Source organism: Perca fluviatilis, chromosome 12, assembly GCF_010015445.1.
Source record: "Perca fluviatilis chromosome 12, GENO_Pfluv_1.0, whole genome shotgun sequence".
Taxonomy (NCBI): Eukaryota; Metazoa; Chordata; class Actinopteri; order Perciformes; family Percidae; genus Perca; species Perca fluviatilis.
Genome location: NC_053123.1, coordinates 33,622,913 through 33,650,459, shown reverse-complemented (window position 1 = coordinate 33,650,459; position 27,547 = coordinate 33,622,913). Strand labels below are relative to the sequence as shown.

The window sequence follows — 27,547 nt, the reverse complement described above, 5'->3', positions numbered from 1 at the left end:
TTGTTTAATCCATTCTCCTTGCATTTTGTGTAGGCCCTAAATCCACCTATATCCGTGAGTTGGCCAGATGTTAACTGTTCATAAATGAAAGTAATTGCCTGATCTAAATCGCTGTCCCTTTTGCGCCGGAACAGATTGAATACATTTTAAATGTCGTATCAAAACAATATAGCCTAATGGTGACGACTTGCAAGCAAAGCAACAATGTCCTTATAATGAAGACCTAGATTAAAATATAGCCTAGTGCAACTATTGAACTTTACTGTGGTCATTCACTATTGTCTCAGGCTTTACGGCTTTCATAGGCCCACACTAGTTTTGCATGCTCACAAGAAACTTTCATGTGCTCACGTGAAACTTTCATGTGCGCACATGAAAGTTTCGTGTGAGCACATGAAAAGGTTTTGCGTGCTCACATGAAAGTTTCACGTGCGAACATGAAAGTTTCGTGTGAGCACATGAAACTAAACTTTTTTTTTTTTTTTTTTCATGTCCCCTTAGGGGCTCCGTAAGAATGTGTTACGGTGAAAGACAAAAAAACAGCGGCGAACACCAAATATCATTGTTACTCAAAACAACTTAGTTTGCTAATTACATTTATGACAGTAAAGTAAAATACAGAAAAAAGTCTACATATCAGTTGTGATGACTTGATGATGTAGAATAAATTTTTTTTTTTGTATGAATACAGATATTAGCCGTTACATTGTTCAAAATCAAGACACCTTGCTGTTCCCATAACAAGCAGTACTGTGTATTTACAAACGGTCCATATATTACATACATTAAATACCTTTCAATAATTCACATCTCAGCATGATTATTTTAGAAGAAGTGACTGTACATTAGTAATCAGTGTTATTACATCAAATAAATTTGTCTGGACAGAACAATCTTTTGAGATGTTTAGAAATTTCTTTCATTTTGAGCCCGTATATGAGTGGGTTAAACAAAGAATGATACAAAATCATTTGTAACGTCATTATTAAGCGTGCAGTTTTAGGAAAATTGGATTCTACTCTTGCTATACTGATATCATATGCAGACAAAATGGAGAAACTGATTAAAACCATCAGGTGGGGTAAACAGGTCTCTGCTGCTTTTTTCCTGACTTCTCTACAACTTCGATAGGTTACTATAAATATCTTTGTGTATGTAAAGATTATGAAAAGCATAGGCAAAATTGAAAGATCTATTAAAGAGACTACACCATGAATAGTAATCACTCTTGATGTTACACATTGAAGTTTGTAAATTGAATTGTTACAAAATATTCCTTTTAAAGTAGAGTCACATAGTGTTGTTTCAGCACTCAATATTGTTAGGACTGCAACATGACACGCAGGCACAAGCCAAGCAAACAACAGTAAAATACTCACTGTGGTTTTTCTCATGATAGTGTGATATTGCAGAGGTTTGCAAATGGACACATATCTGTCATAGGCCATGGCTGACAACAGTAAGAATTCAGAACTAGCTAAAGAGTAAAATATTTGAAATTGAAAGAGACAGGCTGAGTAAGATATGATCTGTTTTTCAGATAAAAAGTCAATCAAAAGTTTTGGATAGATATTTGTGCTGTAAAGAAGAGAGTTGATTAACAACGCTGCAATGAAAATATACATAGGCTCATGGAGGTTTTGGTGAACATAGATAAGGTACACAATAGCAGAATTACTGCAGATTATTAGAATATATACTAATAACATAATGAAAAAATAAACATATCTGTATTTGTTAATTTCCACATGCCCACCAAGAGTTATATACGTTGCATTTAACTCATCAGCCATTAAGATTGTCTTAAACTAAATGTTCAGTGATAAAACAGGCAGAATTAATAACCAGTTCTGAATTGTAAAGGCACTTGGTGTGTTGTTATCTACAACATTCAGAAAGTGAATTGTTTGAGTCTGTGAAACATTTTTATAAGATTGCTTCACTCTCCAAGGATCTCATTAAACTTTCCACCAAAATAGTTACTAATATATGAAGAACTTCATCACACTCTGGAGGCCTGAAATCACAGCATTGTTTGACCTCCTTTTCTTGACCATGTGCTCCATTATGTAATCTTTCCAACTCAAAATATTGGCAGTTGTAGTCCTGTCAAGACTTTCACGCAGGAGACCAGGGTTCGTATCTTGTTTGAAAATAACAGTAAACGCTGATTTTTCTTTTAACTTTACAAAACAAACTACATCACATTCTGCGCACATGTGCGTAACCGAAAGTGAAGTAGTTTCGCATTGCCAGACCAATCTCCACAGCGCTGCGGGTTAAGTCTGGCAACAGGAGTATACACTCCATGGATAGGAGAAAAATTGGTCAGAGGTTATGTGCATTTCTTTAAACCAATCACAATCGTCTTGGGCTGTGCTAAGCTCTGGATGCAACGACAGTGTCTCTGCAAAATCGTCACGGGAAGGAACTTGTTTAGGTGCAATATTTGCACCCCACAAAAGAAAATGCCACATACACTAATAAATTAAGGTAACTGTTCACACAATACATTAAAGTGAGGTATATAAATTAGCTGCATACATATTTAAATGTAATTTGCTAATACCAGTGTTTTGTCCATAGCAAGTCCCTGCCAATTGGTCCCAAAATGTCCCAGTTAGAGAGTAAATGACGTAAACATTCTTTGTAAATCTTTTCAATCATTCCCTGAATGAACCAAGCAGGTCTGCCTTTTTGCACGATCCAAGTCTTCGCTCAGAGGTTCCGGTTTCTGTTCCTTGATGAGACCGCAGTTTAACGTAAACACAATGAAAGCGGAAGGTGAGGGACATCTGGCGGAACTGTTTTTAAGAAGCTGTTAAAAACAAATCGGTTTCATAAGCACTTTGTCCTGTAAAGTGTGTTGTGCCTCCTGTGTAGTTTCTATTGTTTGAGTGTTCAATTACTTCTTCTGTCTTTCTTTCTTTCTTGTAGGACAATTTTACCAGCTGAAGTGCAGAATGCCATTAATGAATTAAAAGTAAACAGTGGTGCTTGAGGGGCTTGATGGATAGAAAACAGGTTTATTAAACTGGCTTCCCATATTCTTATGTATCCATTGCTGATGTAATCAACCTCTTTGTTTCATGTGAGTTACTAGCTATTTGGAAATGTGCATGCATCACTCTAATTCATAAATAAGGTGATGTACCTGATTCAAACAATTAAAGATATATGTATATTTATATTTTTCAACAATAGCCTATCACCATTTCAATCTGGCTTCAGGTGTAATAACTCCACAACTACCGCCCTACTTAAATTTACCAATGATTTGTTCTGTGCTGCAGATAATGCTAAACCCACAGGGGCCGTCTTTATTGATTTAACTAAAGCTTTTGTTTTTGTTGATCACTATCTGCTTTTAGATAAGCTCAATACTATTTGCCTCTCTGAATATGCAGTTCTATAGTTCAATTCTTAATTGCATAGCCGAATAAGAAACTTGCCTTTCAGCTTATAGTTTTGATTCTTGACTATTTTGATGTTGTATATCAAAATGCATTTAAATAAGGCCTTGTTCCACTTAACACAGCATGAAATAGACTGCATATTTTTCCTTGCATTTCATTTTCTCACTCACCACTGTACAATGTATAAAGCATTTTAATGGCCATCTCTAAATGTTAGACACATTCATAGGCTTCAACGTATAATTAAATGTATTTATTTCAATTATCCTTCTTATTTACAACAGTATGTTGTACTTTTTACCTCAAGTTACCAAGTTCGGCACTCTGATCAGGTCTATTTCTATGTCTCTCCTTTTAAGAAAACAATTTGAAAAAGAGCTTTTAAGTTTAAATCTCAAGCAGATTGGAATCATTTACCTGTTGGTATAAGACCCATTTCCATACTTGGTATGTTTAAGCATGCCCTGTCTTTTCACTTTGAGATAGACTGTTATTGTTATTAATGAAGCTGTCACTGTTTATCTAGTCTCGCATTGCCAGACCTTCCTCCACAGCGCTGTGGAGGAGGGTCTGGCTAGTCCACACAGCATGGGAGAAAAAACGTGCTCTGGATTATTGGCATTTCTCTAAACCAATCACAATCGTCTTGGGCAGCGCTAAGCCCCAGATGGAGCCACGGTGCCTCTGCTAAATAGCTTTGGGAAGGAACTTGTTTTGGTGGAACGTGTGTACGTTCAGAAGTTGTTTTATTCGTACAACAGAAAACACTTTACTGTTTATTCATTATTGGCCATTTTGGCCACCCTGTGGTTGTAATGTTTTGATCAACTTAATGGAGCTCAGCGTAAGTTCTTACAGGAAGACTTCATATTCCTTTTTTCATCGCTTCTAATGATCACTGTTTCATGGTATATCACTTGTCAGTAGTATATCAGATCCAGCTGTGTCGTTGTTAGTTAAACCAATCAGAGTCGGCCATTTGTCAAAAGCCTATCACAGCATGACATCCTGTTTTAAATCTGCTCTCCCCCCTGCGGTTGTCAGTTGTCGTCTCAGGAATAGAGTGCGTCCCGCCTCCTCCCCTTCAACCAACGGTGGTCTCGCCCACGTCCTCAGGTATTGTCTGCGCTTGGCTGTCGATGGTTCCTGTGCACCTTCATCACCACCACCAGTGTCTGGACTCCATCGGGGGATATGCTTGGGTTTCACTACCCCTTTATGACATTTGGTTTCGATGGAGTCCAATCTCCAGAGACTCGCTACATTTTCATGTTTGTACAATAAATATGTTCATATTGGCAAGGAAGTCTCTCCTGATTGAAATATATGTGTTGTTGTTTTTGTGTTGTTTTTTCCTGTTGTACGTATGTTGTCGCATTGATTTTCTTTTCTGTCACTCCTCTGTTGTGTAATGATTGTGCTATATGTTGGGACCCCCTTGAAAACAAGATGATACATCTCAAGGGAAGAAATTCCCAGTGTGAATCTATTTATTTTCATTGTGAATATGAAAATAGTCAGATGGCCACCGGACACCCCGTAAGTTGAGTATCAATAGCAAAGTCATAGCTTAATATAAGGATTTACTCCTGAGTCAGAATTTGTTGCAGTGGAAGAACTAAAAAACAGAGGTAAACAACAAATATCATTGTTACTCAGTAAACATGTTGGCAAATTATCTGTGAAGTGAAAGGCATGTTCACACTTTACGTTTGGTCTTAACACATTATCTATCTGCATTAATACAATTAATATTGCTGAATGTCAATATTTAATTTGATCACTGTAACCAGAGCCAATGTTAGGAATATAAATGTCATCTCTGAGTCAGAATGTGTTACAATGAAAGACAAAAAAAACAGTGAACAACAAATATCATTGTTACTCCAAAAAACTTAGTTTGCTAATTACATTCATGACAGTAAAGTAAAATATAGAAAACAGTCTACATATCAGCTGTGATGACTTGATAATGTAGAATATTTTTTGTAAAAAACACAGATGTTAGCCGTTACATTGTTCAAAATCAAGACACCTTGCTGTTCCCATAACAAACAGTAAAGAGTCTCTTTAACAGTAAATACACAGTACTGTGTATTTACAAACATGGAAATAACAATTCAATTCAATCCCTCAATTTACATCTCAGCATGATTATTGCAGAAGAAGTGCCTGTACATTAGTAACAATTAGTTATTACATCAAATAAATTTGGCTGGACAAAACAATCTTTTGAGATGTTCAGAAATGTCTTTCATCCTGAGCCCGTATATGAGTGGGTTAAACAAAGGTTGATACAAAATTATTTGTAATGTCATTATTAATCGTGCAGTTTTAGGAAAATTTGATTGCACTCGAGCTATAATGATATCATATGCAAACAAACAGGAGAAACTGATCAAAACCATCAGGTGGGGTAAACAAGTATCTGCAACTTTTTTCCTGACTTTTCTGCAGCTTCGATAGGTTATTATAAATATCTTGGTGTATGTAAAGATTATGAAAAGCATGGGCAGAATTGAAAGATCTAATAAAATAACAATACCAAATATAGTAATTACTCTTGATGTCACACATTGAAGTTTGTAAATTGAATTGTTACAAAATATTCCTTTTAAAGTTAAGTCACACAGTTTCGCTTCAGAACTCAATATTGTTTGGACTGCAAGATGACAAGCAGGCACAAGCCAAGCAAAAAACAGGAAAATACTCACTGTGGTTTTTGTCATGATATTTGGATATTGCAGAGGTTTACATATGGACACATATCTGTCATAGGCCATGGCTGACAACAATAAGAATTCTGAACTGCCTAAAGAGTAAAATATTTGAAATTGAAAGAGACAGGCTGAATAAGATATGATCTGTTTTTCAGATAAAAAGTCAAACAAAAGCTTTGGATAGATAGCAGTGCTGTAAAGAAGACAGTTTAGTGTCAAAGCAGCAATGAAAATGTACATGGGCTCATGAAGGTTTTGGTGAACACAGATAAGGTACAAAATAATAGAATTACTGCATAATATTAGAATATATGCTATGAACATAATAAAAAAATAAACATATCTGAATCTGTCAACTTCCACATGCTCACCCAAAGTTATATATGTTACATTTAACTCATCCATTAATGTCTAAGACTAAATGTTCAGTAATAAAACAAGCAGATTTTATAGCCACCGTCCATGAATTAAACTTTGAAAAGAACTCTCACTTTCATGATTATATTAACATCCAAGTTGTACTGATGTGTCTTACTTTTTCAAAAGGTATCTGATCTTGATAGTCACCTGGTTTGTGTTCAACTCCAAAATTCAGAAAGTGAACTGTTTGACGCTGTGGAACGTTTTATAAGATTGCTTCACTCTCCAAGGATCTCATTAAACTCTCCACCCAAATAGTTACTAATATATGAAGTACTTCATTAACCTCTGGAGGCCTGAAGTCACAGCATTGTTTGACCTCTTTTTCTTTACTATTTGCTCCATTACATAATCTTTCCAACTCAAAATATTGGCTGTTGTAGTCCTGTCAAGACTTTCACCCAGGAGACCGGGGTTTGTGTCTTGTTTGAAAATAAAAGTAAACGCTGATTTTCTTTTTTTCACTTTACACATGAATTACGAAGTGAAGTAACGTAACAAATGCACAGATTTTAACTCAAACTACAATCTTTAAAATGTAAAATATATAACTCTTGGTGGGCGTGTGGAAGTTCACAAATATATATTCCTTTATTTTGGGATCATGTTTGCAGTATATATTCTAATAATATTCAGTAATTCCACTATTGTGTACATCATCATAAATTTCCAAAACCTCCATGAGCCCATGTACATTTTTATTGCAGCTTTGTTAGTTAATTCTGTGCTTTTCAGCACTGCTATCTATCCAAAGCTTTTAAATTTTTTTTTTTTTTTTTTTTTTATCTGAGAAACAGATCATATCACATTCAATGTGTCACTTTCAATATTTTTAGGGATTCAGAATTCTTCCTGTTGTCAGCCATGGCTTATGACAGATATGTGTCTATATGTAAACCTTTTCAATATCAAACTATCATGAGAAAATTGATATCATTAGTACTTTCTTGGTGTTGGCTGCATTGAGTGCTACCAAAAAACTCTGTAACTTTACTTTAAGTGGAATCTTTTGTAACAATTCAGTTCAGAAACTTCACTGTGTGGTTTCAAGAGGACTGTCTGTGTATGGTGTGATTATTTTGCTCAATATTGTGTTTTTTCCTATGCTTTTCATAGTTTTTACATATACCAGGATATTTATAATAACCTATCGAATGGAGTTTTTTGCCCCCAACTGCTCCTTCCAGGCAGCGCTGCGACCGCTGCCTTCAAGGCACCTAACCCGAACCTTAACCTTAACTCTAACCCTAACCATAACCAGTGCCTCCCTACGGTGCCTTCCAGGCAGCGCTGTCTGGTAGGCAGCAATAAACACTGATCAACTTACCCCACCTGTTGGTTTTAATCAGTTTTTCGTTGTTGTGTACATATGATAATATGATACTTAGACTGGAATCTGAATTTCCAAAAATTGCACAGTTTATTATTAATTTACAACTGGTTTTGTATCATCCTCTCTTTAATCCGATCATATACGGACTAAAAATGAAAGAGATATTTATACACCTGAAGCGGTTGTTGTCAGTAAAATGATCTGTTGTATAAACACATTTTAAACATGTGTTGAAATGATTTATCAGGTCTATGACAAACATTTTATGGATTTGTTTTGAACACAGTAAAGATCATCAGCTTCACCAATGTTATGTATTTTATTCAATAAAAAAAAAAATAAAATTAAATTTAAAAAAAAACAACCTCGCCCTGGCTGACTCTCGTGGTACAGATAAGTCAGTAAATTTGAGTAAAAGCAGGCTTTACTTATCCCGAGTGAATGCACTACGCGAAACTCAGATGTGGGGGGTTGTGTGGGATATTCCGGTATTATTCAGGTTTTAGAGGCATTCTTCAGACATGTGTACAGCACATTCAGAATATGTCTCAATCTGGGTTTTTACTGCATTTTGATGCTAACAAGCACTCACACGTCGTTAGCATTCCATGTTTGTAGTTGTGCTCCAGAACGATGCATCAAAAGCATCTCACATGAGCCTTTTTTCTCTGGCACAGCTGGGGTTAAAGGGATAGTTTGGATTTTGGACACACACACACACACACACACACACACACACACACACACACACACACACACACACACACACACACAACACACACACACATACTAAAAAACAATCCCAACTTTACTTTGAAGATTTTTCTGAGGACTTTGTTACCATACTTAAACTTCTTTGACCTCCTATAACATTACAAAGGTTTATTAAGACCATTGTAAATTAAAAAGAAATTACAAAAAAGCTGGAGGGGGTAAAATTAAGAGAAAACCCCCAGAATTTGCGAGATTACAGGCTTTCTAGAATTTGAGTTAGACCCACATGTGACAGATGTAAACAAAGCCCTGCAAACCTATTACATATGTTCTGGACATGTCCAAGAATACATCATTTCTGGCAGTCAGTTTTTTCTTTCTTTTTTTAAGATTATTTTTGGGGCTTTTTTTGTAGTGACAGTGGATAGACAGGAAAGGTTGGAGAGAGATTGGGGATTCAGCAAAGTGCCACAGGTCAAACTCGAACCAAGGACTCGCTCCTACAGATTCTTTCTGCCAGTCCGGCTTCAGCAGAGAAGCTGGATACAGCTTTGATATTATTGGTATTTTTAGCCTTATAACCGCTGTTTTAATCAACATTTATTCACCAGATCTTATCATGGATTATCATTTATATGTATTTATTTAAATTTTATTATTTCGGTCTTATTTCCAGGGAAGCTGGATTGCTTTGTTGTTTATTGATATTTTTAAAACTATAACACTACATCTATCAACATAAAGGCAGTTACACACCAACCAGACTGCCGACCGTTAGGCAGTTGGGCTGATCAGTCTCCCAGAGTTGGTCAAAACAGTGCCTCAGAACACACCGAAGAGATGAGATGTAATACGTCTCCATAACAGCAGGCGGCGCTAATCTGTATTGTCGCCCAAAAAATGAATACCGGCAGCTGACTGGACTCACGTGGGTCTGGCTGCTGCTTTTGAGGATTTTGGATTGTTCAACCGGCCATTACTGGCGACTCATTCAGAATACGATCTCATATTGTACTGAAATAGTTCACCTGAACGTGTTTCTGAAAACATTTTAAAGAGAGAAATAGGCCGTGCAGAATCTGTCTTCATTTCAGATCGACAAAGTTCAGTTTAAAAGATTTTTTTGAAAGGCTTAGTCACGGTCATCCTGCCCTGTCTCCAACTGTCGACAGAATGAAGGCCGACAGCTCCTCCAACTGATGACGGCACAGAACACAGCAAGCAGACTCGAGTCAATGACCTTGCCAGACTGTCCAACGGCCGATTATCGGCCCGGTGTGTAGCTGCTTTAGATGTTATCATGGTATGCATTTCTTTATTTTAAAAATATTATTTAGGTCTTCCTACTGGTAAAATATTACAGTAAAAAGTAAAAAGACAGAACACTACGATATGGGCCGAGCTGGGCGCATTCTAAAGCCGATATCCCACAATGCAGTGTGTGCATTCATTTCAGAGAATCAGACAGCGATCAGCGGGTCTCTAACGCCAGTATCGCTTTAATGTACATATTTAATCAGTGGTTTTGTCACCAGCAACAACATGTTGCTCAGCTTTGTTCCAGTAAGTTATGCACTGTAATAACGTTTAAAAAAATCAGCTAAAGACTCCGGAAGTGACGTAGTAATTACCGCTGAATATGAGAATATGTACAATAAAAATACCAATAATGAAAAAATTTTGTTTTATGCTAAGCACTTCGATTTGCCTTGTCGCAGAAAAATACTAGGCCTATATAAAAAAAATTACGGTTCAGTCTTTAGAAATACAGCCTATTGGCTGGTTTAACTAATTTGCATTTGTTTTGACTTGTGCTGTTGTGAAAAACCAAAAAAAAAAATTTTTTATTTATTTAATCTAGCATTTTTTATTTTATTTTCCATGCATCGTTATTTAAAAATGCAGTTTTCAAATTTTGCGGTTGATGAATGTTAATAGCAAAGAGTAAAGGGAAAAAAACATGAGCACATTAATGTGTGAGACTTAGTTTGATTTAACATCACCCTGCATTATTATTTGTTGTAAATAAATGACTTTTTTGAAATAACAATTTATGGTAGGCCTTACATATTAATAATTATATTCAGAAGATGATCCTCATATCAATCATCATGGTTATAGTTTGTAGCCATCCTAACCTTTGTAGCCTTTACTGAGAGACTACCTTTTCAAAATTAAGAAGGGTCTAGTTTTAGGAAGCATTTTCAGGAAATTAAAAAGATGAGAAGATTGTTGTCGAGGTTTTTGTTCACAGAGTAAGATGTATATAGCTTTGTATGGGTGTGTGCATACACAACATGTGTTTTGGCATTTTTGGCACACTTCTACCTCAGCCTATATACTGCACACAGACACAAGTACTTTTGCATGTTCTGCTGAAACAGAGACCTGTGTTGCCATGCCAAACAATCTCATTCAACCATTTCACAAACTGAGGAAAGGGTCGTGACATGGGTCAGAGGGTATCAGAGGTCATTAATGATGAACCAATCAATTGGCTCCGCAACCTATAGGCACCTTGGTGTGTATATGGACAACACCTTTGACTGGAAGGCCCATGTTGAAAGTGTGTGTTATCATTTAGAGCAGACACTCACGCTGAATCAGAGGGTTTATGTTATACAAGGCTGCATTACAGAGCATTTTAATATGTCAGCATGGCAATATCTAAAAACATCTAATTTAAAGCTTGCTTGTCAGGTGACTGTCTCTCCAGGCAAGCACAGAGAATATGGTCTGATAAGTCTTTATTCTCCATGCCAGGTATGAGCTCTTATTCTCTGGCAGAAGAAATAGGGGACCCCAATGTAAACTAAATATTTCTAAAGTAAAGCCCTCATTTGGACCTACCTCAATTAAAACTTTAAATAATGTTGCTTGAGGCTGCAGGGGTTTTGCAATAGCTTCATGATATGATGCATATAGGGTTGTGTGTAGGTCTTGTCACTGTTTGTGAAAGATGAGCAATAGATTGTGGCTGTGTGATGTGATTCAGTCTGGCTACATATCACTTAAGTATATGTCCGCTGTATGATAAAACAATATGTCCGATGTCATGTGTGAAGCATTTGAACTCAAGGTATATCTAACTCAAGGTAGATATCCCTCTGGGGGCAATAACGTATCATCTGCAAAGTGGTCTCCATGATATGTGACAATTTACATGTTGTCGTAGGACTATAGCAAACACATCGTTGGAAAGGTCTCAACCTCGACAGTAACATATGTCAGTCTGGAGAGGATACATTACTCCTGCTTTGAAATATTGGCCTTTGAACCTTGAACCCAGGACATGTTTGAAGGTTTGTCATTTAGCAACAGAAGGTGCCACACACATAGGACCAGCTGTTATAGAAAGCTCTGGACCTCAGCTGTCATGTAGATATGGTCTCCAAAGTTTACCCACTGTAAGCACTGTCAAATATGGTAATAAGCTATTTTAATCTATTTAACGATTTGATTTTCCCCATCCCAAAAAACACCAGTGTATCCAAAATTCTACACTGCCAAATTCTACTCATGAGAAATAGAACAATATATTTAAAAACTACAATTCCCACTATAGACGCAGTCCAGAACCTGTTACAAAGCTAGTTTACTTGTAGTTCTTCCAGGGTGGATGGGCGGACATGTTCGGCTCCTATGTTTCTGCCATCTGCTGTGAATGGGCTTCATTACGTTTCAGATTGCTGCTGCCGGCCGCAATGCTAAAACTGGCCGAAATAACATTAAACCATGATAAGATCTGGTGAATAAATGTTGATTAAAACAGCGGTTATTGGGCTAAAAATACCAATAAAGCTGTATCCAGCTTCTCTGCTGCAGCCGGACTAGCAGAAAGATTTGTGCTGTGATCACGAAAGATGCTTCCCATTGAAATACATTAGTTTAAAAAAGTGACATTGTCACGTAATTCTTCACAATATTGTGATGGTATCACGATCTAATAGATTTCTTTTTGTGATGCCATCTGGGGATTGGCTAATAAGGACTGATGATTGACACCTGGATGAACTGATTGCTCACATGTCCATAAATAGGAGTGCCTGGGCAGTTACTGACAGTATCTAATCTCCTAAGAGTCATATAACATAGTATGCACCATCTGTGTTGTTTATAAGGAACATCCGAATGCCCTTTTGGGCCAGTTGTGACAGCCCTATGTGTATTGGATTGATCAGAAAAAGACAAAGATCCCTCTGAGAGACAGTTTAATAAGACCAGAAATCAACAGTCATTGGTAAAAGCTAAGCATTACAATGTGTGCAGATTTAAGAGGAACAGGTTACTGTTTCAGTGTCAAGTGCACAAAAATTCAATTCAAATCAATTTATTCATCCCCAGGGGGCAATTAAATGACACAAATGGCAGCATATTCCACCACATACAGTACATCATCTATAAAAATAAAATAAATACATAAATAGTTTATGTAAAAACAAAATAAAAAAATAAAATGCAGCCATTAACAAGATGGAATTAACTTTTAGCAAGCTCCTCTTCACAATGAAAAACAGAAGATTGGTATAGAGTTAGCACTGTTGAAATATAATATGAACATACTATGGACCAACAAATCTCAGTTTAAACCTCTTCAATCTAACCACTGAGTAGACTACAGAGGGCCCAAAGAAAAACACATCAACTCAATATTCAGAGTTTCAATAATGATCAAGGGGCACTGACACTTTTCTGAACTGGAAAACTAATTCAACTTCCAAGTTCCAAAAAGTATACTCGTTCATCATGCAACACTGTGTGGACATCCACTAAATTGATGTTTGAATCATTTCATTCTTTTTCTTCTGGGGCCAAAACTAATTTGTATGTAAATAACACATTTGGTGTCTGAATTAAATGTTTTTATAAGTGTTAAATAGTCATTGTTAAAGGAAAGATGAAAACATGAATATAACAGCTGACTAGAAAACCTCTTGAACAGTGATGTCTGAGTACAATATTAATGACATAGTGCTGCAGGCCTTTACTTTAATGTCATGATAGTTAATTCATACAGTGCCTTGCGAAAGTATTCGGCCCCCTTGAACTTTTCGACCTTTTGCCACATTTCAGGCCTCAAACATAAAGATATAAAACTGTAATTTTTTGTGAAGAATCAACAACAAGTGGGACACAATCATGAAGTGGAACGAAATTCATTGGATATTTCAAACCTTTTAAACAAATAAAAAACTGAAATATTGGGCGTGCAAAATTATTCAGCCCCCTTAAGTTAATACTTTGTAGCGCCACCTTTTGCTGCGATTACAGCTGTAAGTTGCTTGGGGTATGTCTCTATCAGTTTTGCACATCGAGAGACTGACATTTTTGCCCATTCCTCCTTGCAAAACAGCTCGAGCTCAGTGAGGTTGGATGGAGAGCGTTTGTGAACAGCAGTTTTCAGTTCTTTCCACAGATTCTCGATTGGATTCAGGTCTGGACTTTGACTTGGCCATTCTAACACCTGGATATGTTTATTTGTGAACCATTCCATTGTAGATTTTGCTTTATGTTTTGGATCATTGTCTTGTTGGAAGACAAATCTCCGTCCCAGTCTCAGGTCTTTTGCAGACTCCATCAGGTTTTCTTCCAGAATGGTCCTGTATTTGGCTCCATCCATCTTCCCATCAATTTTAACCATCTTCCCTGTCCCTGCTGAAGAAAAGCAGGCCCAAACCATGATGCTGCCACCACCATGTTTGACAGTGGGGATGGTGCGTTCAGGGTGATGAGCTGTGTTGCTTTTACGCCAAACATAACGTTTTGCATTGTTGCCAAAAAGTTCGATTTTGGTTTCATCTGACCACAGCACCTTCTTCCACATGTTTGGTGTGTCTCCCAGGTGGCTTTTGGCAAACTTTAAACAACACTTTTTATGGATATCTTTAAGAAATGGCTTTCTTCTTGCCACTCTTCCATAAAGGCCAGATTTGTGCAGTATACGACTGATTGTTGTCCTATGGACAGAGTCTCCCACCTCAGCTGTAGATCTCTGCAGTTCATCCAGAGTGATCATGGGCCTCTTGACTGCATCTCTGATCAGTCTTCTCATTGTATGAGCTGAAAGTTTAGAGGGACGGCCGGGTCTTCGTAGATTTGTAGTGGTCTGATACTCCTTCCATTTCAATATTATCGCTTGCACAGTGCTCCTTGGGATGTTTAAAGCTTGGGAAATGTTTTTGTATCCAAATCCGGCTTTAAACTTCTCCACACCAGTATCTCGGACCTGCCTGGTGTGTTCCTTGTTCTTCATGATGCTCTCTGCGCTTTAAACGGACCTCTGAGACTATCACAGAGCAGGTGCATTTATACGGAGACTTGATTACACACAGCTGGATTCTATTTATCATCATTAGTCATTTAGGTCAACATTGGATCATTCAGAGATCCTCACTGAACTTCTGGAGAGATTGTCTGCACTGAAAGTAAAGGGGCTGAATAATTTTGCACGCCCACTTTTTTTTTTTCAGTTTTTATTTGTTAAAAAAGTTTGAAATAGCCAATGAATTTCGTTCCACTTCATAATTGGGACCCACTTGTTGTTGATTCTTCACAAAAAATTACAGTTTTATATCTTTATGTTTGAGGCCTGAAATGTGGCAAAAGGTCGAAACGTTCAAGGGGGCCGAATACTTTCGCAAGGCACTGTACGTGTTAAGGAAATGTTACACGTCCGACGTAGTTTGCTGCCGGGACTTTTGCATAAAAGCACATGTCTGAAATAGTATTTGTTATCATGATCACTGATTCCATCAGATCGATGGTTTACTGTTGGCCAGGGGGGGTTGAAAGGTGATCTTCAAGGCACACAAACACACTTCCTCAATGCAAAAAGTAAAGCTAAAATGAATGGCATACCTAGAAATAGGATTCTACCATTGCCAACATATATTTAAAACTATTTTTTTTTTAATTAAACTTGATCATAAAATCATAAAATGGTGTGTTTGACTTTTTAATTACTGCAGAAAATGTCATTACAATGTTAAAGCTGATGACCATTTATTGTATAGTAACTATGAACATTTTCTTAGTTCTTCTGGATTAAACACCTTCCAATAATCAAAGAAACCTCATCTCTACATTATTACAGAAGACAGAACAGATCATTTCTTGATATGTTGGTGCAGTTTTCTTTGACAGAACAACCTCCTGATGTGATTATAAATTTCTTTCATTTTTAGTCCGTATATGATTGGATTAAAGAGAGGATGATACAAAATCACTTGTAAAGTCATTATAAAATGTATAGTTTTTGGAAGCTCCAATTCCAGTTTAACTATAACGACATCATAGGTAAACAAAAAAGAAAAGCTGATCAAAACCAACAGATGAGGTAAACAGGTCTGTGCAGCTTTCATTCTGACTTCTCTACGACTTTGGTACGTTACTATGAATATCTTTGTGTATGTAAAGATTATGAAAAGCACAGGGAGAATTGAAACATTGAAAAAGACAATCACACTGTACACAGTAAGTGCTCTTGAGCTCACACAGTGAAGTTTGTAAATTGAATTGTTGCAAAAGATTCCTTTCAAAGTAAAGTTACAGAGTTTAGTATTTGCACTAAGTGATACTGGAAGTGCAACCTGACAAGCAGGCACAAACCAAGCTAAAGCCAGAAAGATACGGACAGTTGTTTTCTTCATGATAGTTTGATATTGCAGAGGTTTACATATAGACACATATCTGTCATAAGACATGGCTGCCAACAGTAAGAATTCTGAACTATTTAAAGAGTAATATAGGAAACACTGAAAGAGACAGGCTGAATAAGATATGAGCTGTTTTTCAGATAAAAAGTCAATCAAAAGCTTTGGATAGATAGCAGTGCTAATAAGAAGAGAGTTCAGTAACAAAGCAGCAATGAAAATGTACATAGGCTCATGGAGGATTTGGTGAATCCAGATAAGGTACACAATAGTAGAATTACTGCAGATTATTAGAAAATATACAGTGAACATCATCAAAAAATAAAGATACCTGTATTTGTCCATTTCAACATGCCCACCAAGAGTTATATATGTTATATTTAATTCACTATCCATTTAATATCATACAAAAATAAATCAATGTTAGTATAAACCAGACAGATTATGTAACATGCATACATGAATTAAAAAACAAATGTTAGATTGTTTCATTAATATTTACCTGCAGGTAGTGTCTGTTGACCTTCACAATTCTGAAAGTGAACTGTTTGGCTCAGTGGACTGTTTTTATCAGTTCTTCTTTGATCCTCCATGGATCTCATTAAAACAAAGTCCTACTAAGGGACTTATGTCCAAGCAGGATATGGAAAAACTTGTCCAAGCTTTTATTTTCAGCTGTAGTAGTGTCCATACAGGTCTCCCTAAAAAATCTATCAGACAGCTGCAGCTGATTCAAAACGCTGCTGCTCAAGTCCTCACTAAGACCAAGAAAGTTGGTCACATCATTACTGTTCTGAAGTCTTGATTTCTCATATATATATATATATAATTCTGCAGAATGAGTACTTTTCGTACATTAAGTGCATTTTGATGCTGATTCTCTTGTACTTTTACTTGAGTATCATTTTAAATTAGAGCTGTGCAATTTTGATTCCGGCTACTGACGATCACAAAAACAATGTTATCTAGAAAAACTATTATTTTACACATTACGTTTTACACTAAACTCTTATTTTGTCGGAATGACCTCCGAGGGCTGAATCACTTCTTTTTTGGGGGGCATTTAGGCCTTTATTGTGACACCCCTGTTGGGACCAAGCAGTTGGTTAAACCTGATTTTAACCAAAAAGGCCTCAGATTGAGCTGACCGGAGAGACAAAAGACACGTGTGCAAGACAAAGGAATCTTGGCCTGCATGTAAATTCCAGATTCAAGGAAAAGAGGACAACGTGCCCTTTCTTGCGTGTCGACTTGGATCGCGTGTCGTCCACTGCTCTGGAGTCTGCACAGAGCTAACACATGGCCTAGCATACAAACTACGGGCTAAGGCGCGCGTTGCCTAGCAACCCCTCGGCCTCTTCAACTCCTCCTCGTGCGCCACGCACAACTACCGCCCTCTTGAGGCTAAATAGTTTTGGGCAGCTCACAGGAGTAGCCATTTTGGTAGTCTTTGGGTTAGATGACATTTTGACACTGCCCCCTCCTCTGTCCCACACACACTCACACACACACACACACACACACACACAGACGTGTCCATGCTACAGGCTTGCTGTTTTTGCTTTTGGTTGTGATATTGTAAAAAGGCATATAAGTTTATGATTGAAGGATTATTTATTGGCTACTGATAATTGTGACGTTAATTAATTATATTATACTTAAAGCAGTTGCTTGTGATTATTTGTGTACTTCTTGTAATAATTGCTGGTCGAACACAGGTCAGTGCTCAAATTCACCCATTCCTTTGTTTCCTTTTAAAGGATTACCACAGAAATGAGACTGTTCCACAGTCAGGTCCCTGACTTGCAGGGTGGTGCCCCGTTTTGATTTTTTGTTGATTTGATAAAGTTAATAATAACCATATTCATAACTTTATTAATATTGATAAAACATTTTTGATAATTTGCCAATGATCAAATCTGTACCCCACGAGTATCCAACACCCCTATACTTTTTTCTATATTCAAAATTTCAAACGGGGACTTCCGGTGGAGCAGGACAACAAGAAGGCTGTGTGATTAGCCCCCCTAAATTCACTGTTAAGCAATTCATGGTAATTTTACTTTGGAATGAACAGGGGAGTAACGACTAGAAGTCGAACGAAACGTGACACACAAAAAAGGAAGAATACACCGGAGATGGACGACGCTCAGCGCTCTAACGACAATTCGGAAACCATGTGCTCAGTGCTTCAAAGTATTAGCAAGGAAATATGCGACTTCAGGGCTGAGCATAAAGCAGACCTACACAGTCTCAAAGAAAAACTCAAGGAAGACATGAAAAATGAACTCAAAGATCTCAAGCTGGAAATTTACCGAAAACTTTCTGCTAACTCCGCCTGGATTCAGGCCAATGGAACTAGGCTGAATGAAGCAGAAGCACGGATAAACGAGACCGAGTCGGCTAACATGGCTATGAAGGAGGCGCTCATTAACTCCATTGAAAGACAGAAAGCCATGCGGGAAAAGTTGACAGATTTGGAGGGACGGTCTAGGCGGAACAACATTCGCATTTATGGCGTACCCGAAAGCAACTCCGTGTCTGACTTTGTGGAACAACTCCTGAAAAGTGAACTTGAACTGACAGCGGACACTAGCTTACAGATTCAGCGTGCCCATAGAGCTCTAATTCGTAAACCAGAGCGGAACCAGCCACCCAGGTCCATGGTGGTAAATCTTCTGGAGTTTAATACCAAAGAAATCGTACTCAAAAACAGCCTGGGGGGGAAAAAAAAATGATTGAAGGGCGACACCTGTCGTTTGACCATGATTATGCCACGGAGGTTATTCAGAAGCGCAAGACATACACGGGGATAAAGAGGCTCCTGAAAGAGAAAGGAATCCGTTTCCAGACTCCGCTGGAAAAGATGCGTGGGACTCGGGGACACGTACTTACGAGAGTGAACAAGATGCAGCGCAGGAGCTGAGGAAGAGAGGTTACTCGGTGGAGATGCCAGGCCGCAGTGACGCGGATCCGAATCGGGAGATGGAGCAGCTTCTCCGGGCCCCGACGTGTCAGCGAGCCAGAGAGATGAGCACAGAAAACACTGCGCTCCGTGCGAGGGGAAGATTAGAGGAGTTTGAGCTGATCCCCCCCCAACTAATCTTCATTCTTTACTTTGTCACGTTATGTAAAACTTTCTTGGCCCCTTAGTGAAACCAGCTGTGAGAAGTGAACGTTACAATGACTGTTACATCACTCCTGCCCGTGATGTGAGCTTTAAGTTATATATGGCAAAAAATAACCGAACGCCATTTTCGAGACTATTTCATTCATATTACATGACTAGCAACAAACGATCATCAAGACTTTATTTGAACCCTGAGGGATATCTCAGTTTTTCTCTTAATTCAAATAGGATGATTTGGTAGCCATTTTATTTTTATGTATTCATTTATTTTAACTTTATTAATTTTATTTATTTATTTAATTTTTTATGCTGGTAAATGGGGCCAAACACTTAAGACCAATGCTGAAGACTTCATTTGGAATACAAAATAAATGCTATCCGATGATGTTCTACTAAGATGCGTGAAATGGCGTGTTTCACCTCAAGTGAGGGGCCCTCCCGCAGGAGGATCTCCCCTCTGCCTACCAACGGGGACACAGGGTGGCGAAGAATCACCCTAATTTGGGAGTTAACTGACTTTTATTTGTATTTTTCAGTTAGTTGTCTAGATGTTCAGGTATGTGCAGTTTTAAGTTGTCTGGAGGTGAATGAATGTAACACGGGATTGGATCATTTAAATGCCACATAATATAAAACTAGTGTCACTTAATGTAAATGGGATGAATAATCCAGTTAAGGTGCTGCCTAAATTGAAAAAAGAAAAGGCTCAAGTGCTATTTTTACAAGAAACTCACCTGCCTCAACAAGAACATGAAAAGCTAAAACGTTTTGGTTTTAGGAATACATTTTACAGTTCCTACAAACCTAGCCAGAAGAGGGGAGTGGCTATCCTCATCACAAATGCAGTTCAATTTGAATGTCTTGAAGTTAAGGACACTAAAGGGAGATTTGTATTGATTAAGGGGAAGCTGAACAGAATGGTGACACTGGTCAATGTATACGCCCCCCCAGAAAGCACCAAATGTTTTTTCAAAACTCTGTTTGACACTATTGCTATAGAAACTGAAGGTATTTTGATATGTGGAGACTATAATGTGGTCATGAACCATAACTTGGATACAACAAGCCCCAAAAGAAGCAATATGCATCTAACCAAGTTTATTAATACATCAGTCCAGGAAATGGGACTAATTGATGTGTGGAGAGAACTTCCCCCAATAGAAAGGGATTATGCACACTATTCAGTGTCTCATTCTGCCTACTCCAGAATTGACAACTTTTTAATTAATACAAGTGAAAATCACAGGGTCACAGAGTGTAAAATCGGGGTGGCGGACGTATCAGATCACAATGGGATCAGCTTGACAATACACCTTAATAAATAAATACTGTATGGAGGCTAAATGTCGGCATCTTGAACAATAAGGCAAATGTGGAGCAGATAAAAGAAGAAATAAAAAGGTATGTAGAAGAGAATGATAATGGGGAGGTAAACCCTGCAATACTGTGGGACGGTATGAAGGCAGTTATTCGTGGGAAACTAATCGCCTTGGCAACATCACAAAAAAGGCTTGGCTAGCTGTATATAAACACAAAGTAGAAAACCTGGCAGAACTTGAGAAAAAACATAAAAATACAGAAGATCAGTCTGTATTGCAACAAATAAAGACGACAAGGGAAGAGATAAATGAGATACTTAGGACAGATATAGAAAAGAGGGCAAGATTTGTAAAGCAGATCTACTATGAATCAGGCCCAAAAGCAACAAGACTTTTAGCTAGACACTTGCGAAAACAGCAGGCCATTAACACAATTCATAAAATAAGGAACCCTTAAACCAACCAATTATCACATGAACCAGATGAAATAGAATTAAGATTTGAAGAATATTACAAGAAACTCTATTCTAAACCATTATCAGAATAAGTTTTCTTGACTCACTTCACCTGTCATATATTGGTGAGACACAGAATGACACTATTATGTCACAATTTACAGTTAAGGAGCTGGAAGCCGCAATTACTATATTAAAGGCTAATAAATCACCAGGTATCGATGGGTTTCCATCTGAATGGTACAAGACCTTTCAGAAAAAGCTAACACCTTTGCTTATGTCCTGTTTTAGCTGGACCCTTAGCGATGGCAGAGCGACCCCATCGTGGAAGGAAGCGGTTGTTACCGATTTTACCTAAAAGTCAGCGCTCAGCTTCAAATGACAACATTAAAAACAAGAGACAAAGCCAGAAATCTTGGTGTAGTCATGGACTCAGACCGGAATTTTAACAGCCACATTAAGACAATTACAAAATCAGCCTATTATCACCTTAAAAATATATCAAGGGTTAAAGGACTTATGTCACAGCAGGATTTGAAAAAACTTGTCCATGCTTTTATCTTCATTAGACTTGACTACTGTAACGGTGTCTTTACAGGTCTCCCCAAAAAATCAATCAGACAGCTGCAGCTGATTCAGAATGCTGCTGCCCGAGTCGTCACTAAGACCAAGAAAGTGGATCACATCACTGTGCCTCAAAGAATTTATTTCAAAATACTTTTGCTGGTTTATAAATCACTAAACGGTTTAGTGCCAAAATACATTTCTGATCTGCTACTGCACTATTACCCACCCAGACCTCTCAGGTCATCTGGGACGGGTCTACTTGTTGTGCCCACAGTCAGAACTAAACAGGGGGAAGCAGCGTTCATTTTTTATGCTCCACATATCTGGAACAAACTCCCAGAAAACTGCAGGTCCGCTGCAACTCTGTTCTTTTAAATCAAGGCTGAAGACCTATCTTTTTGATGTTGCTTTTCTTTAAATAACTGTTCATTTGTTATTTGACAATCTATATAATCATATAAAGATGTTTAACTGTTTTAACTGCTGTTTAATGTTTAATTTCTTATACTGCACTGTAACTTTTATTCTCATATTTTCTTTTTTTTTTTTTTTATCTGTTTTTATGTAAAGCACTTTGAATTGCCCTGTTGCTGAAATGTGCTATACAAATAAATCTGCCTTGTCTTGCCTAAAGAAGACAAAGACAAAGAAGAATGCAAAAACTATAGGCCGATTTCACTTTTAAACGTAGACTAGAAACTATTTACATCAATTATTTGCAAGAGATTTGAGGCCCTCATACCAGATCTGATTGATGAGGATCAAACTGGGTTTATTAAAGGACGCCAAACACACGATAATATTAGAAGAACCCTCCATATTTTAGACAACGCTCAAAAAAGTGGCACAATTACAATTCTGGTTACTTCAGAGGCCAAAAAGGCATTTCATAGTGTTAGTTGGTTATTCTTGTATGAGGTACTAAAGAGATTTGGCTTCAATGAAAATGTAATCTGATGTATTAAAACTATTTATCAAGAGCCCCCAGCTAAGATCAGAGTAAACGGAAGCCTGTCCAATACGATTCCGTTGGAGAGGAGGACAAGACAAGGTTGTTGTCTGTCTCCTACTCTTTTCGCCTTATATGTCGAGCCCTTAGCACAGGCAATAAGGCAGAGTGGGGAACTGCAGGGTGTCAATGTGGGGGGGACAGAACATATAATTGGGCTTTTCGCAGATGATGTAATTATTTTCCTTGAACAACCAGATATGTTTCCCACATCTAATGTCTCCACTGGAAACATATGAATACTATTCAGGGTATAAACTGAATATATCAAAAACACAAATTCTTTAATTAAATTATTCTCCATTCCGACAAATAAGAGATGCATATAACTTAAAATGGAATTCTAAAACTGAAAAATCTGATTAAAACACTTACCGACATGTTTGAAAACAATTATAGTGAAATTGATAAAAACATTCTAAAAGATATTGAAAGATGGTCTACCCTTCCATTAGACTTTATTGCTAGAATACAGATGGTCAAAATTAATATTCTACCTAAATTGTTATATTTATTTCAAGCTTTCCAATTCATATCCCCTAAAACAAATGTATTATCTGGGACAGGATGATTTCTAGATTCATTTGGAATAGTAAAAAACCAAGAATCAAATTTAAAGGGATACTTCACGATTTAGCATTCAGCTTTGTATCAGTAGAAACCCGATAGTATTTCTGAATGACCGTGCCTCCCTCCCTCATGTCCCCCTGAGAACGAGATTTCTGCATTTGGGGCCCTGGAAAAAATCTTCCAATGACGTAAAATGACGATTTTTGCGTCATTGGAAGATTTTGGGACGAAGGCAAAGGACTACAGCCAGTAGTAGGATCTACTTCGTATGTTTTCAACACGCCCACAGGGGTTGGACTGCCGAAGTCTGGCCGAGGTATTCGAAGATAAACGACTGTCAGCCATCTTGAATCTTCGCTAAACAGGCTTTCGGGTTTCCGCAAAAAACATTTACAACAATTATCTGCATTCAAACTACCGGACGTGGTACCACCGGGATACATCGGTACAGATCGGAGAATATGGAGGAAACGTTATTACAGACGGAATACTCGGCACACTACGTGAGCTCCGCCTGCACGGAGACCAGCGGTGTCGCTCAATGCCGCTAGCCGGGTAGGGGACATCCTCCGGCGCAGGTGGAAAGCTAACGCTAGCTGTCCACCTGTCCCAGCCATCCTGCTTGCAAGTGTCTGCTCATTAAACAACAAGCTGGACTACATCCTCCTTCAACGAAAATCCCAACGTGAGTTCAGTGACTGCTGTGTTTTTGTTGTTGTGGAAACATGCCTGAACAACAGTGTACGGAAACGGGACTATCCAGCTACCAGGCTGCTCTGCGGCCCGTGGACGTGGGCTGTGTTAAACGGACTGGTGTAGAAATAAAATCCAACTAGCTACTGCTAACTGCTTGTAGAGCTTGTGACTGTTAAATGCCGACCATTCGACATTCCACGCTAATTCCGCGGCTGTGTTTATACTCTGTGTTTAGCTACACCAATGCTAGTATGCGTTAGCTGAACTTTACGGATCCTGCTTGCAAGTGTCCGCTCATTTAGACCACAAACTGGACTACATCCAACTTCAACGACACTCCCAACGTGAGTTCAGAGACTGCCGTGTTTTGTTGTTGTGGAAACCTGCCTGAATAGTGTACCGGACTGTCCAGCTACCAGGCCTGCTAGCCCTCCGAGCTAGAGATGCTCTGTCGCCAGGTAAAAGAGGTGGGCTGTGTTAACACCGAGTGGTGCAGAAATGTGGTGATTTGTATCCATTTAACTGCTAACTGCTGGTGGAGTTTGTGACTGTTAAATGCCGACCATTCTACATTACACACTAATTCACGCGCTGTGTTTATGCTCCGGTGTTTACAGCCCCAAGCGCTAATGCTAGTATGCGTTAGCTGAACTTCGCGAGCCTATAAAGTGTGTGTACTAAATGTAGCCTGTTTCGTATATCGTTTTTATATTAAATGTGTAACACCACTTGAGTCCGCGATGAAACGTTGTTTCGTGTATATGGTTGAAATGACAATAAAACACGCTTGAGTTGAGTTGAATGCCCTCTGTCGGTCTGTCAAGCGGTAGCGTGGCTTGGGAGTGGACTCAAAGCAACGAAGCAGGTGCATTCTGGGATTTGGTGTTTTTCATCCATATAAGACCAAAACACATTTTCTGGCTTTTCTCGGCCTAGAAGGCACCAATTTCAATTTTTTTTCACATTTCTACTACATAAGTGACCCAATTTAAAGATATATTCAGCTTTCCAGCAGTGAAATATTCCTTTAAGACACTTCAACTGCCTAAAAGTAAAGGTGGAATGGCTTTGCCTAACCTTACAGAATATTTTTGTGCAGCTCAGCTTAGACCTCTGACCTATTGGTGTAGACCTGACTATGAATCTAAATGGAAATAAATGGAGAGGGAAATACTGGGCTATCAGACCCAGATATTGGTGGGGGAGAAACATTTGATAGGTGCTTTGAGACATACTATGAACCCAATAGTATCATTTACACCTGAAATATGGAGCATTGTAGTAGGAACATACATACTTAAGAGGGATATGTGCACTCTGAGGTGGTTCGCGTACGATTCAAAGTTTAAGCCAGGGATGTATGATCCAGTATTCCATTAATGGGCACAAAAAGGTATGAGAGCAATATGTACAGTTTCAGCAGGTGGAGAATTTCTAAGCTTCCGAGATCTAAAGACAAAACAAAGATTTCTATAGATACATGCAGTTAAGAGATTATTTCACAAAAGAGATAAGGCCAGTTGAAACTATAAATAAGGTGATCAGAGTCATTATGGATTCACACGAACAGAAGGGGTCTCGGCCCATCTCTGCTTTCTATCAAGCTTTGGGTGACAGCAGGGTTGAATCAACACTAAAGATCCAAATACAAGAGGAGGAATGGTATCACATGTGCGAGACACAATGTACATCTACAAATTCATTATTATTTCTGCTGGAAAAACCTAACTCGCTATTTTATTTTTTAACACCAAAAGTAAAATCTAGGCAACTCACTATACAACAAAACTGCTGGAGACTGTTTGGGAGTGTGGAAGCAGACCATGCACACATCTTCTGGAACTTTACAAAAATGAGGACATACTGGCAAAATGTTAATTAAGTTGTTAAAAACGTTTTGGGATATGAAATCTCAAATACCCGTCCAGTGATGTACCTTGGGAACATTGAGAAGGTTGTAATGAAAGAAGATCTGTACTTGACTAAAGTATTACTTGCAGCCAGTAAGAAAGCGGTCACAAGAAACTGGCTCAATGTAAATATCCCAAAACAGAACCAGTGGTTGGAAATTGTCGAGGAAATCTTTGTTATGGAAAAATGTACATACGTTTTGAGAGTCAAAGAGAATATATTTGAAAAGAACTGGGAAAAATGGTACATTTATATGGGACGTGACTTCAACTGAACAAATGCCAAATGAAATAGTGGACTGAATAACGGATCATCTCCAGACAGTTTGTTAGTGTTATTACTATTATTGTTGGATTCCCTTAGGGTACAGATTTGAACATTGGCAAATTATCAAAAGATGTTTTATCAATATTAGTAAATTTAGGAATATGGTTATTAATAACTTTATCAAATCGACAAACAATCAAAACGGGGCACCACCCTGCAAGTCAGGGACCAATAATCAAACTGTGGAACAGTCTCATTTCTGTGAAAATCCTTTAAAAGGAAACAAAGGAAGGGGTGATTTCGAGCACGGACCTTTTTAGCCAGCAATTATTACAATAAGTACACAAATAATCACAAGCAACTGTTATTTAAGTATAATAAGATTTATTAACGTCACAATTATCAGTAGCTAATCAATAATCCTTCCATAATAAACTTCTATACCTTTTTCAGTATCACAACCCAAAAACAAAGCAAAAACAAAACAGCATGTGTTGTGGACACGTGTGTGTGTGTGTGTGTGTGTGTGTGTGTGTGTGTGTATGAGAGAGTGAGTGAAGAGGAGCGGCGGTGTCGAAATGTAGTTCTAACACAAAACTACAAACTCCAAAAATGGCTACTCCTGTGAGCTGCACAAAACTATTTAGCCTCAAGAAGCCGAGGTGGGGGTTGCTAGGCAACGCGCACGTTTATACCATATGCTAGGTCACCTATTAGCTCTATACAAACTCCACGTGGTTAAGTTAGCAGCGTTAGCTCGGGAGCTACGTGGCTAGCTTATATGTCCGTGTGTGTGTTAGTAAAAGGAACAGAATAAAGGAGGAAAAGAAAAGAAACACTCTGATCTTAGATATTGATAACGGCCAGCTCAGTGGCTAACAGCTGATTCATCGAGATTATCTCGCGGACAGTAACTAAACTCCGTGAAAGGAGTGATTTAGCAGGTAGCGATTACAGTTATACCCAGCTACTTAACACAACAAAATCAAACAGTATAGTGATCAATTTATACATTCACAGAAACAGATTAATAACCAGATATGGCCATAACTGGATTACAATCACAGATCACCTTAATGGCACAAGCGGTAGCGAACCCTTTGCTCATTAATAACAAACCAAAACGCACTAGTTCTAACGTCTGCCCAGAACTGTGTAAGCCTCTTACTGTGTGCGTCGTTTGACAGTTAATCTCTTGCCAGAGTTTAACGATCCGTCTCGTCCAGAGCAGTGGACGAGACGTAATCCAGGTCGACCAAACAAGAAACAGAACGCCGTCCTTTTCTTGAATCCAGGCTGATTAAACCCGCTGCAGATGAGGGAATACCCGGCCAGTATTTCCTCGGATCCCCTTTGTATATCAAACGG

The 27,547-nt window shown here is 38.1% G+C and overlaps 3 protein-coding genes across 3 annotated transcripts; all 3 read right to left on the bottom strand.

The window, feature by feature from the left end:
- Positions 1–866: 866 nt before the first annotated feature.
- LOC120570526 (olfactory receptor 6K3-like) lies at positions 867–1,793 on the bottom strand. Its single transcript, XM_039818918.1, has one exon. It carries the CDS (start codon positions 1,791–1,793, stop codon positions 867–869), a length of 927 nt encoding a protein of 308 aa, XP_039674852.1.
- A 3,824-nt stretch (positions 1,794–5,617) lies between these two features.
- Positions 5,618–6,541, bottom strand: LOC120570556 (olfactory receptor 6N2-like). Its single transcript, XM_039818954.1, has one exon. It carries the CDS (start codon positions 6,539–6,541, stop codon positions 5,618–5,620), a length of 924 nt encoding a protein of 307 aa, XP_039674888.1.
- Positions 6,542–15,709: 9,168 nt separating this feature from the next.
- LOC120569414 (olfactory receptor 51E1-like) lies at positions 15,710–16,651 on the bottom strand. Its single transcript, XM_039817285.1, has one exon. The coding sequence runs from the start codon at positions 16,649–16,651 to the stop codon at positions 15,710–15,712; it is 942 nt and encodes a 313-aa protein (XP_039673219.1).
- Positions 16,652–27,547: the final 10,896 nt, after the last annotated feature.

Excerpts from the sequence above, each read along its gene's own strand:
- LOC120569414 (XM_039817285.1), bottom strand. The coding sequence starts at position 16,651 with ATGGATAGTGAATTAAATATAACATATATAACTCTTGGTGGGCATGTT.
- LOC120570526 (XM_039818918.1), bottom strand. The coding sequence starts at position 1,793 with ATGGCTGATGAGTTAAATGCAACGTATATAACTCTTGGTGGGCATGTG.
- LOC120570556 (XM_039818954.1), bottom strand. The coding sequence starts at position 6,541 with ATGGATGAGTTAAATGTAACATATATAACTTTGGGTGAGCATGTGGAA.